Consider the following 13,508-nt stretch of genomic DNA (forward strand, 5'->3'; position numbering starts at 1 on the left):
GGGAGGTGTGATTAATGATTTAATATTAATGATCTTTGAAGGATTGTTGAGAATGGAGTAAGACTGGAGAAGGGCAAATAGCTTGATTTTCCAAAAAAAAAAAGTATACATTATAGGACAGTAGACTTGACTTTTAATCCATGTAAACTTCCGTAATATATCATTAAAGGGCATCTATGTGCAGCCAGGACCCAGTGACTTACACCATCTATCCAGAAGCTCAGTGAGCCTTCTGGACTCTGGAAAGTCAGTTGACAAATTTGTATTTTGAATCTTTCTCTTCCACTTCTTGAAGGAAAGCCTTTGGCTCTGAGTGCAGCTACCAGAAATCTGTTCTAGGAGCAGCTAGGTGGTGCAGTGAGTAGAGCACCAGCCCTGGAGTCAGGAGGACAATAAGTTCAAATCTGGTCTCAGATGCTTGACACACTTACTACCTGTGTGACCTTGGGCAAGTCGTTTAACCCCAATTGCCCTGCCTTCCCCCCTCAAAAAAGAAATCTGTTTTAAATGCACCTGACTTTTTACACTTAATCTTGTCTTAAAATGTTGCCTTGCTCCAGTCGGGGCACAAGTTGTTGTTTTTTCTGAGACACTTTATCCCTAATGCGGCTTGTATCCAAAGGGAAGGGGGGAAAAAACTGTTGGTTGCTAGAGGCAACCTCAGCATCTTAGGGGAGTCATGGTATAGCGTGTAAGACAAATATACAAGATGGGAGGGGGCAGGAGGAAAATCTCAAAAGACAAAGAGAAAATTGACTGAGAAGCCTTTTGATTGAGGAGAAAAGCTAGCAGGCAAGAGTACTCAGTCTCTGAACCTCTCTTGATGGAGAGATGTCTGCCTCTGACTCTGTGGCTGCTTCTGAAGCAATAACTTACAGAATATCATAGCCAGAAGGGGACTTGAAAAATCATCTCTACAATATCTCTGATGAGTGATCATTCAGCTTCAATGGGAAGATGTCCAACAGGGACAAGGAGGGAGGAAAGAAGTGGGTCCACTATCTTGAAAGGCAAACCATTCCATTTTGGTATGTTTCTAACAAACAAGAAGATGTCCCTTACATGGACTTGAACTCTTCTTCTTCTTTTCCTAAGTGTTTACTAACCACCCCTTTAATAATATATCACAGAAGTTTACATGGATTCAATGTCAAGTCTACTGTCCTATAATGTACACTTTTTAAAATTAAAATCAAGTTATTTGTTCTTCTCCAGTCTTACACCATTCTCAACAACCCTTCAAAGATCATTAATATTAAGTCATTAATCACACCTGCTATCTGTGAGTATGCTACAACGGAGCTCCTTGGAGCTCGCTGGCTTGAACTCCTTATAATTTAAAGTCACCCTAAAGTAGAATGGGGTACCTTGGTTCAGGTGGCAGTGGGTTTCCCCTTAACTGAAGTGTCATCTGGAGGTTTGTATACCGTCTCCTTACTTATCCTGGATTCTGACTTCCATTCGTCACTTGTGGTCTCTCTCTGCTGATCCAAAGTTCATATAGTGCAGTGGAGTGCGGGTTTGAAGTCAGAGTAGTTTGCACAACCCTGACTCTGCCAGTTTTGTGACCTTGGGCAAAGCATTTAACATTTGTGGACCTCAATTTTCTTACCTGTAAAACCAGGTGAGATTGGACCGAAGGATTTCTGAGGTCTCTTCCCTCTGTATGTATTTGCCAAGCAGTCAGCTCATACTTTTCTGGTGCCCATTTTGTGCCAGGTGCTCTGCCAAGCACTGGAGCGTACCCTCAAGGAACTCATTTACTAAGGGGAAGGCAATATGCAAACAACACATTTGGTCATCAGACTAAGTGGGAGAGTCCCACAAAGGGAAGGCCACTAACGTGAAGGAGGGAGGCCAAGGCTCTGTCAGAAGATGGGAGTTTCTCTGAGCCACGAGGGGAGCCAGGGAAGCCAGGAGGCAAAGGGGAGGAGGGAGAGCACTCCAGGCCTGGGAGATAGCTAAGTGCTAAGCTGGTATAATTCAGCATTGCCTTGGTGTTCCTTGCTCATCACTGGTCCAGCAGCTCACCTGGCTTTTTTCTCTTGTCTTTCTAGTTTTTCCTGTTCATCTTGTTAATATTCTTGGCAGAGCTCTCAGCAGCCATCCTGGCCTTCATCTTCAGAGAAAATGTAAGTACTGTGTGGCGCTCCTAATGTGAATGCATCCATCCACTCCCCCAGGGTCTGTCTTCTCCTTCCCTGGAAACATTGGCTGACCAAGCAGGGAATCATGGAATAATGGACTGGAGAGAGAGACAGAGACAGACAGATGGGGGGGGGGAGGATAAGAATTTCCCTCCCCACTCTTCAGTACTGGGCCAGGATTCCCTATGGCAAAGAACAGTACTACGGCCAGGCCATGAACAACAACAAAAAGTTTGAGAACCCATACTATAATAATAATAATACCTTTACTACAGATATTATTATCTCCAATTTACAGATAAGGAAAATTAACTCAGGTTAAGTGACTTGCCCAGGTAGTGTTAGAGGCAGGATTTGAACCCAAGCCTTCCTAACTGTTTCAGTCCAGCATTTTATCCACTATACCAGACTCATCTGTGAACTACTTACCTCACTGGATTATTATGGGGGAAGAAAAGTTTTGTAAACCTCAAGGTTCTCTAGAAATGTGAGGGTTTTTATTAGAGCAATGAAATAAAACATTCATGACATTTTTTTTGGTCAAGACCTATGATTTCATCAGCATGAGAAATTCCCTATAAGGAAACCCCCTTTCCTCTCCTGATGAAGAGCAGCAGCTGTTCAGCAGTTTTTAGTCTAGAGGGCTGCCTGGGGCACTGACAAATTTTCATTTGCCCAGGGTCACCCAGGTAGCTTGTGTGTCAGAGATGGGATCGGAACTTGGGTCCTCCTGATTCCAAGGCCAGCTTTCTGTCCACTACACCAGGCTGCCTCTCATCCTATTTCTGCTCCATCTAAAGGCAGATTCTGAAGAGTTAGGGCATCCTAGGAGACAGACCAAAAAAATAAACAAATAAAGGCCCAGGCAGAGTGGGAAGATTCCCTTCCAACCTCCTCCCCTGTAGGAACACTGAAAGTCTATAAAGGCTGAGGGGAGCTGCATCTGAATCTCCCAGAAATCAGATCTTTGTCAGAGGAGTTAGTAGGCTGACGGCTTCCCCATGTCCCCATCTGACAGCCATGTATAGCCATCTAGTGGACAGTGAGGGGGGACCAAGCACGAAAGCTAAGGATTCGGCAGGTGCCTTTCTCCTGTTTCAAATGCTTGGGTGAATGAAAACCGAGGAGTACAATGCCACTTGAAACTAGGGCATAGCTACCCTAAAGGCTGATCTGGCTACTGAAGGGGATGGGGTCCAGAGTCTTGTCTCTGAGATTGACCCCTCTTCTCTGTTCGGGATGGAGCTGCTGTGCTCAGACAGTGCCACCTGCTGGCTAATGCAGGGACTAGCACCAGCAGTAGAGGGTGAAGTGATGCTTCCCAAGGAGATCCAGGCTGGGAAAAAGGTGGGGGACGAGAGAAAGGAGCTAGAAAAGGGTATTTTTGGGCACCGTAGACCCCTTTGGCAGTTTGTTAAAACCTATGGACTCCTGCTCAAACTAACTTTTTTAATATGTAAAACACATAGGATTACAGAGAAAAACAATTATTTTGAAATGTTTATAAAATGTTTTTTAAAAGTTCACAGAACCCAAATTAAGAACTCTCAGACTAAAAGAAAGTCTGGGAGCCCTAAAGCTTTGTCAGTGGTTCTGGTTCTCTGTCCTGAATGCTTACTAGTACAGTATGGCTTCACAATCAGGGGACCAAGATTCAAATCCTGACACTCCCTGCCTGAGTAACCTTGGACAAGGCACGTAGCCTCCTTGGGCCTCAGTTTCCTCACCTGTATAATGAGGGTGATTGGACTACATGACTTCTGTGGTCCCTTCCAAGCATTTCTTCCAGTCTATTGTTACAGGTAGAGCCCTGGGCTTGCGGGCAAGACCTTGGTTCAAACCCTGTCTCGTACTTGTTTTAACTGTAGGTATTTATTATCATCATTATTATTACTTATTATTGTGGTCTGGAGCTGTGTAAAGAACTCCCAGTGAGGAAGCTCTCCCCCACTGAAGATTCACAGTTCCTCTTGGTAACAGTAAGAGGTTAATGGGCTAGCCTGTGGCTACTCAACCAGTGAGCTCCAGGGGCTGGATTTGAACCCTTGTCTTCCCAACTGCATGGCCAGCCCTCTAACCACCACATCCTGTTAGCCTTCTTCTATCACTGTGGTCATTACAAGCAATAGTTGCTCAGATTTTTGTATCATTTTAAGAGTCCACCAAATTTCAGATGTGGCAGAAAGATATCCAGTCCTTAGGACAGTGCCTAGCACATGTAGGCCCTTTAAAAATGCTGTTTTCTTCCATCTCCCCAGTGCTATAGCTGAAAATAAATCAACTTTTCAATAGCCATGATAAGCGATCACACAGTCTCTCCTCCAAGACCTTAATCATGGGAGAGCAAACTACTTTCCCAGGCAGCCCACTCTACTTGGGATGACTCTAAATTATTAGGGGTTTTTTTTTCCTGTTCTTGAGAAAGACAAGGGTTGTAGGATATAGTGAGCCATGCTTGGAGCCAAGAAGACCCAGGTTCAAGCCCTGCCTCTGACATAGAATGACATTGTCACAGGACAGATCACAACCTCAAAATGTTCTGGGCACCTCCCTACAGTTAGAGACTGCAAAGAAGGTGACAACCTGCATCAGTGGAGGGAGTGCCCTCATATGGGACTTCCCTATATCGATTATATCACCTAGCCAGGCCCTCTCTCTATTGTTCTGTTGAACTACAACCCCCAGCTCTGATTCTCATTTGTGGAGGTTGCTCCTGCTTCTGCCCCCTGAGGCCATGCAGAATAAGTCTAATCCCTCTTCCATGTGACAGACTTCAAATAATTGATATATTATCTCACCTGTATGGATGCTGGTGATAAAACTACAAGGGGAAACCAGCACCCAACCACCAAGGGGCTTATGCTCTATGGTTCCTGAAGTCTAGGACTAAGTCATGAGTTCTAGGGTTATACCCATTGGTATAAACAAGCTAACACACACACACACACACACACACACACACATACACACACATATACTTTGGAAGACATTCACAAACACTTGTGTGCATGTGGAAGAAAGGAAAGAAGGAAGGAAGGAAGGAAGGAAGGAAGGAAGGAAGGAAGGAAGGAAGGAAGGAAGGAAGGAAAGAAGGAAGGAAGGAAGGAAGGAAGGAAGGAAGGAAGGAAGGAAGGAAGGAAGGAAGGAAGGAAGGAAGGAAGGAAGGAAGGAAGGAAAGAAGGAAGGTTGCTATACTGGAGAGAGAGAGGGAGGGAGGGAGGGAGAGAAGGAAGGGAGGAGTCTCATCCTCAATTCATAGACTAACCTAGCATGTCCTTGAAGTCATTCTGGCTTGGTAGCCCTACCAAAGCTTGTGCCCCCCCAGCCAAGTCTCCAGTCCTCCAAGGTCACCCCAACATCACGATGAGGCATCAGAGGTGAACTCTTGTAGAGAAAGGCACTGACTTTACATGATAAGTACATTAGCGAGGGAAGTATAGAACGTGTACAAAGTGCCCTGCGAAATCCCAGAGGAAAAGTCTGGTCCCCAGCTCTTCTGCAGCCTGATTTCTTTCAGACCTGGGGTGCCCTGGAGATGTGCTTGACTCTCTGCAGGAGAGACACCCTGAGCTTATCCCCTTATCAGACAGCAAGCCCGCTGAGGGTTTTATCTCCCAGGCCTTGTATAGCGCTACGCACACAGCGGGAACTCAGCAAATGCTGGCTTGTTGGTTGCTTTACTGATGAAAGCCTATGACCGAGTCTGTCCCCTCCCTGGACAAACTTTCCCAACCACATAGGAGGAGTAGAGTCAGGTGCCGGGTCTGTGCCCGGTGAATACTGCACTGGTCTTGGAGTCAGAAGAGCTGCTCTCAAATCACCCTTTAATATCTTCTGGTTGTATGACCTTGGGCCAGTCATTTACCCTCCACAGACCTCAGTTTCCTTATCTGTAAAATAAGACAGGTGTACTACATGGCTTTTTAAGTCCCTTCTAGATTTGGAGCAATCATATTATGAGGCCTGGAGTGGCAACACCCCAAATGTTTATCTTAGAAAGAGACCCAATAAGCCTTACCTCAGATTCTCAGATTCTGTTGACTGGTAGAATATAAATTTCTTAAGAGAAGAAACTTATTTGTTTTCATATTCCCAGTGCCTAACATAGTGGCTGGCAAACAGTAGGTGCTTAATCATGCTTATCATGTTATTGAATTGAATCAATCCTATTCCCCAGAGAAGCAGAAGTGTCCTGCCTTAGTGTCTACCTGTGCTTGGAGATTGAGAGAGGTAGGAGAGACAGGGAGAGATGATCTCTAAGGTACAGTGAGGACTTTGGGTGTGGGTTTGGGGGTCTTCATGTCCTATTCTCCTCCTTCTGTTTCTCAGCTGACAAGAGAGTTTTTCACCAAGGAGCTGACCAAGCATTATCAGGGAAGCAATGAGACAGATGTCTTCTCCGCTACCTGGAACTCAGTCATGATCACGGTGAGTCACCTAGGAGGTTGTGTGGAGCAGCAGTGTACCTCGCTGGATTTCTCTGGGCATCTGTTACTCCTCATAAGGTTTTGGGGATTGGCCTTCAAGTCAATGGCATCAAAATCAAATAGAAATGGATCCCTGGGCACTGAATATTGACTTAGAAAACCACAAACTGACATTACCTGTGTTGTATTCTATTTATTTATTTTGTTAAACATTTCCCAATTACATTTTAATCTTGTTGTCCTTCACCGGGCAGTTTACTGTGCTTGTGGCCAATGAGTTTGACGCTTCTGCTCTAAACCATGGATTCTCCTTTCTGTTTTTTCCTAATAAGCTCCTATTTCATTCTTTTATCTCCTTTTTAACTCTTTACTTATTTCTATTAGTTGGCACTCCATCCACTCTTGGTGTCTTTGTGTTTGAATTCTTCTTTTCTCTTGGATTCTTATAATTAATGTGGAATTATTTTCATCTCTTGGAGTTTCCTCTTGGGGTCCTCTTAACGCATAGTACGTCTTTGTTTTATTCATCATTCCCTGGATCTCTTCCCTTGGGGTGGCTGTTGTAGGTCTTCAGCCTGCCCCTTCCCATAGCCATCACCCATGCTGTTTCTTCCCAACTTCTCCAGATTCTGTACTTCCTCCAATTATTGGTACTTTGCCCCCTCCATGTGGATTCTAGGGTGGGGAGGGAGGACCAGGAGCACTCACAGTGTTGTAGAGACACACGAGGGCTGGGATTTGGAGTCAGAGGACCTCATTGGAAATACGACCTCTGCTTCTTACTCGCTGGGTGATTTTGAGCAAGTAGCTAAGCCTTAGTTTTCTAACCTGGAGTGGTGGAGGTTGGAGGAATTGGTCTCTAGGGGCCATCCCGGTTGTGGAAGTTGGAGGAATTGGTCTCTAGGGGCCATCCCAGCTCCAAATCCTTTGTTCCCGTGATGAGCATTTTCTCTCATTTGTTGACTTAGAAGGACCAAAAGGGGGACCCTATCTTCACAACCCCTAGATACAAATGGAAAGAACTGTGGAAATCCAATCAGCAAAGAAGGCTTCAACTTCTGCTCCAGCCAAGAATTAACTCCTTTTGATTTTCTCTTGTCTTGTATTAGCATCAACTTCAGAGACCAAATTCATTTCCTATTTTTGTCAGCTAGTTAGCACAATGAATAGAGTAAGGTACCCAGAGTCAAGAAGACCAGAATTCAAATCTGACCTCAGACACTGAGTAGTTGTGTGGGCCTGGACAAGTCACTTAACCTATGTCTCAATCTCCTCATCTCTAGATGAGGGATAATATCACCTAGCTCCCAGGGTTGTGGTGACGATCAAATGAAATTATATTTGTAAGGAGTTTGGCAAACCTTAAAGGACTATCTAAATTCAAGTGATTAGTATTATCCAAGCTGGAAAGGACCTTAGAGGTCCCCCAGTAAAATGCCTTCAGTAGACAAAGGAAGAAACAAATGCCCAGGGAGATTAAATGATATGTAACCTGAACATAGAGAAAAGGAGAAAGCCTCTGATCTCAGACTGGTAAGATCTTGGCTACTCTCTTGGGGTTTGATGCTTAAATGGCATCCCCAAGATGTGCCAATCTTTGTGTTCCAATCCTTCTCTAGACCCTACAGCTCATTCCCTGCCTCATAAAAAATTGTGAACTTCAGTGTTGGTTGGATTCTCAGAAATTATCTCGTCTAGCCCCTTCATTTGACAGAGAAGGAAACTGAAGCCCAGAGAAGGGGAAAGACTTACTCAGTCACACAGGTAGTTAAGTAGCCAAGTCAGAATTCGAATTCAGGTCTTAAGACTCCAACCTCTCTCATGAAAGAGATGACTTATTGCTCTCTCCCCTGAAAGCTGTAAGAACTTGTAGACGGTAAATATTTAATAAATATTGGGTGTTTTGGTATTCATTCTTTAGCCTCCATTAAGTAAACTATCTCCTTGTTCTCCATGTGTGTATGTCTGTGTGTATTTAGTTTGGTTGCTGTGGGGTCAATGGACCTGAAGATTTTAAGGCCGCCCCAGTTTACCGCCTCCTGAATTTCAATGGAGATGAGGTCCCAGAGGCCTGCTGCCGGAGAGAGCCCCAGAGCCGGGATGGCCTGCTGGTCAACAGGGAGGAGTGCCTCTTGGGAAGAGATCGCTCCTTGAACAAACAGGTAGAACAGACAGGTTTTCACAGCTGGGAAGGATAATGGGAGGGAGAAAGGTGGGGGGTGCCAGTAGGGATAGTTCAGGATCTCTTTAAATACATAAAGCTGGGAGTATGCAAATGATAAAGAATTTTGAAGCAATGGCCAGGTGAGACTGTGGAGCTGTTGGATCCAATGTAGAAGCCTTGTGTGCCAAAGAGATGCTGAATTGCTTCAGGGGCTCCAGTTTATAAAAGGGTGAGAGGAGGGAGGCAGGAGAGACCCTGGGAAGTGGTGGTTCAGTGTGCCCCACTTCCATACTAGGCAGGCTGGCGCAACCTATAATGAACATGACCAAACTCATTGGAAGGGGCACATTTTCTCTAAGGGAAATCTGACCTGATTGATCACCGCCTCCGGAATTTCAGGAATAACTGAAACCTCCAACTTTGGGGGCCATCTAGTCTAACGTGGACCTGAGACATGAATAATCTGAACTCTGTGCAATCCATACACTAGGATAAGGAACAAAGCCTTTGATCTCAGACTTGCAAGATCATGGGGGCTTTCCTTGTCCTCCAGAGTAAATGAGGAGTTCTCTCCAAGGATAAACATTTTTGCACGTAAGAATTGGTGGATTTAAACAATGTACTTAAACTTTCAAAGAATCAGAATTTTAGACTTGGAAAAGATTTTGGTAACCCTGTAATATATATATATACATATATATATATACACACACATATATATAGTGTTTTATATATATATTTATATATAATATATATTACATACTATCTGTAATATAGTATATCAATATATTAATTAATACAGTATATTAATAATATATTATTATATATTATATTATAATATATAGTTCACTACCTAAACAAGAATCTTTTTGGACTCCTGGTCTTGGAGTCAGGAAGATCTGAGTTTGAATCCTATCTCAGAAACCTGCTAGTTGTGTGACTATAAGTCAGGACAGTTTAATTCTTCCAGCCTCAGTTTCCTCATCTGTAAAATGGAGATTAAAAAAATAGTGCCTACTTTATGGTTTGTTAGGAATAGGGACTAATCTTTTAGTTGTTTCACTGGTTGTTGTTGAGTCACTTCCTACCCTTGTTAGCTGTCTAGTCCAATTCATACTTGAAAAAGAATTCTTTCCTAAAAGAAAGTGGTCATCCAGCCTTTCCTTGAAGGCCTCCAGTAAGGAGGAACTTACTGCCCTTGGAAGTCTGTTTCCTTTTGGAATCACTCTAACAGAAAAGTGGAGTGTGGACTTTGGAACATGAGAACTGGAAGGGACTGGTGAGGTCATCTAACTTAGACCACTAAGGAATGGTCTGTGGATGGATTTCAAGGGGTCCATGAACTTAAAGGGGAAATATGCATCTTTCTTTTCCCTTTTTTTGGAGGGGGAAGGCAGGGCAATTGGGGTTAAGTGATTTGCCCAAGGTCACATAGCTAGTAGGTATGTCAAGTGTCTGAGGCTAGATTTGAACTCAGGTCCTCCTGACTCCAGGGCCAGTGCTCTACTCACTGTGCCACCTAGCTGCCCCTGAATCTTTATTTTCACTAATCTCCAATAAAAGTTAGAATTTCCTTCAATTATGTAAAAGCTTTGTTCTGAGATGAGTCCATAGACTGCACTGGACTGAAAGGGGTTCACAACACAAGAAAAAACTAAAAACTCCTGCTCTGCCTGAACCCTTCTCATGCTAGGAATCAAAAACCCAGGAGAAGCGCCTCCCTGAAGGTCACATGGGGAGTGGTGGCAGTCAGGATTCAAACCCAGAGCTTCTGGTTTCTAAGCCAATGCTGCCTCTACTATGCTGTGGCTACTTCTTCCCATCCCTCCCAGCCCTTCAGACAGCCAACCCCTCATGCTCTGTGGGACAAAATTCCAGTGCAGCAAGACAAGACACTGGGGCCACACCAGCTGTGGATTTCTAAACAGATGAAAAGGAGATTTCTGGTCTTTATTTAGAAATCAGGCCTGTATGTGTGTGTGTGTTTTTGCCTCCTTACCACCTACCTGAACCCTACCCACCTTATACATTTTGGTTTTAATTGTTGGTTTTTTTGTCTCTCTGTTTCTCTCTGTGTCTCTGTCTCCCTGTCTCTAACTCTCTGTCTCTTTCTCCTCTCCTCTATTTGTCTCTGTCTCTGTCTCTGTCTATGTCTCTGTCTCTCTCTCTCTTTGTCTCTCTCTCTCTGTCTCTCTCTGTCTCTCTGTCTCTCTCTCTGTCTCTCTCTGTCTCTCTCTGTTTCTCTCTGTCTCTCTCTGTCTCTCTTATTTCTCTCCCTCTTTCTGTCTCTGTCTTTTTCCTCCTCCTCTTCCTTCCTCCTCTTCCTCCTCCTCCTCCTCCTTCTTGTTCTTCTTGTTCTTGTTCTTGTTCGTCTTCTTCTTCTTCTTCTTCTTCTTCTTCTTCTTCTTCTTCTTCTTCTTCTTCTCCTCCTCCTCCTCCTCCTCCTCCTCCTCCCCCTCCTCCTTCTCCTTCTCCTTCTCCTCCTTCTCCTCCCTCCTCCCCTTCCTCCTCTTCTCTCTCCCTCCCTCCCTCCTCCATTGGGATAACATAAGGAAGTACTTCGTAATCCTTGAAGAGGTCTATAAATGGCTAGCAGCTGAAGAAGGACCCTAGAGGTCACTTAGTCTAACTGTTCATTCTACAGTTGGGGAAAACAGATGCCCAGACAGGAAGAGACTTGTTCAAGGTCACCCTGACACTCACTAGGCCTGAATCCAGCTCTTTTGACATCCAAATCTTTCCATAGATGGACTCTAATGTCACTTCTAACTTTAGATCTCAAGACCCCAAAGAGGAGACCCTGAGCCCTGTTCCTCCCCCCCTCCTCTTTCCCCCCCAGCCTAACCACAACCTCTAGATTTAACTATAACCAGGATGCCAAAGCACAGCCCAGAAACTACAACCCCTCTGTCTTTCTTCAGGAAAATAGAGGAGTGTTGTTTTTCTTTTTCAGTTACTCTGGGGATTGGATTGCCAAGGCACTAAGCAGGGCCACACCCAATACCTCAGACTTCTAACCAGATGTTTTGGAGAAGACTTAGGAGTGGGGGAGGGACCAAGCCCAAGAGCCTTGGAGGGAAGACCTAACTGTAGGTGGGGACTCAGCAGCTGGAGAACAGCTGTTCTGCCTGCACCCTACTGCCCAGGGTTACCCTGCAGCCAGCCTAGTCTGGTCTTCACAGGGGACGAGCCAGCACAAGTTATGTTGCTCTCTGAGGCTAGCCCTCCCTCCCCATTTGAATGTGCCACCCATCAAGAGCCTTGTGGAGCTCCTTGTGCCACCTCCATGCCACTTTCCACTGCTGCCTTGATTAGGGGTCACATCTCAGTCAGTCCATGAGCATTTATTAAATACCTACTATGTGCCAGGCACTGTGCTAAGCCCTGGGGATGCAAAGAAAGGCAAAAGACAGGTCCTGCCCTTGAGGAGCTTACAATCTAATGAGATGCATAACATGCAAACAGTTACATGCAAATGAATCATATGGCTGGAAAAACTACAGGGAGGGAAGGCACTAGAATTAAAGAGACTGGGACAGGCTTCCCCCAGAAGAACATCTGTGATGTTGGGGGAAGATGGAAAGGCAGCCCTGCTCTGCCACAAATAAGAAGGCAGGGCAGCTGGAGCTCTGGGGGAAGAAGGCAGCAGGTGCTGCGAGTATCCCCGAGGAGGGCACCTGTCTCTCCCCATGCAAAGTTGCTTGTCACCATCCTCTTAAAAAAAGAAGGAGCTAGCCCACAGTGTTTCTAGTCTGGTCCTTAGAGTAGAAAGGTGACTGTTTTGACGGGCAGGTCACTCTCATGAAAAGAGCCAGGGGAGGCCTCTGTGTGCCTCAGTGGTTGGCTTTGGGGAGTCTAGTTGTTTTCAGTGGTTTCTCCCATGTGCCTGTTTGTGCTCCCTGCCCCCCACCTCCTGTTAGTGGGTGTTCCTTGGTGGAGTGTTGGGTGAGTCTGCCCTGATCAGACCTCATCAGGAGTACTGTGGTCAGTTCTGGGAGCTACAGTTTAAGACAGATATTGCTAAGCTGGGTATTGTACCTAGGAGCTCAGCCAGGATGGGGAAAGACCTTGGAATCCATGGATTAGAGAATTGGTTGAACTGGGAATGATTAACTTAGAGAAGAGAAGGCTGGGGGAGGGGAGGGCATGGTAATTGTATTCACTCATTTGAAGAGTTGTCCACTGAAAGACGGATTCGATGTGTTCAATTTGCTCTGAAAATCAAGAGCTGCGAGAGGCCACTTGGGGCTTGATGTCAGGAAAGACTTTTTAATAATCAGATCTGGCCAGATGGGCAGTGGGCGGCCTCCAGAGGCAGTGGGCACTCCCACACTGGGGATCTTCAGGCAGAGCCCGGACAGTGACTTGTCCAGTATATTCTGCAGGGTTAAGTGGCTGCTAAGGTCCATTCCCTCTCTGTCTCTGCCTATGTTAGTTACTCTAATCAGCAGCTTTATAGGCAGCATTCTCTGGTTTGTGAGTTTCTCCCCTCAATGCAGCTCACCAGGCTAGTAAGTTCCTTACCCTGGGTCATTTATTCTTCAATGAAAAGCAGAGTTTTCTGGGGCTGGGGCTGACCTCACCCTACTGTCTTTTTCCTCCTAGGGCTGTTACACTGTGATCCTCAATTCCTTTGAGACGTATGTATATCTTGCTGGAGCCCTCGCCATCGGTGTGTTGGCTATTGAGGTAAGCAATGTCAGCCCCAACATGCCTTTGTATCCATATGGCACATCCCACAGACACCCCATGCCCACTTGGCAGGAGCTT

General features: G+C 45.3%; 1 protein-coding gene across 4 annotated transcripts in view; it reads left to right on the forward strand.

The window, feature by feature from the left end:
- The window catches only part of TSPAN18 (tetraspanin 18), a 236,810-nt gene that overhangs the window by 219,976 nt on the left and 3,326 nt on the right, over positions 1-13,508 (forward strand). For all 4 annotated transcript variants that reach the window (XM_036765449.1, XM_036765452.1, XM_036765450.1 and 1 more), the window contains 4 exons: positions 2,058-2,132; positions 6,477-6,575; positions 8,554-8,736; positions 13,344-13,427. In XM_036765449.1, the coding sequence (XP_036621344.1) occupies positions 2,058-2,132; positions 6,477-6,575; positions 8,554-8,736; positions 13,344-13,427 (441 nt within the window). The remainder of the gene's footprint in view (positions 1-2,057; positions 2,133-6,476; positions 6,576-8,553; positions 8,737-13,343; positions 13,428-13,508) is intronic.

This window comes from Trichosurus vulpecula, chromosome 6 (genome assembly GCF_011100635.1).
Source record: "Trichosurus vulpecula isolate mTriVul1 chromosome 6, mTriVul1.pri, whole genome shotgun sequence".
Classification (NCBI taxonomy): Eukaryota; Metazoa; Chordata; class Mammalia; order Diprotodontia; family Phalangeridae; genus Trichosurus; species Trichosurus vulpecula.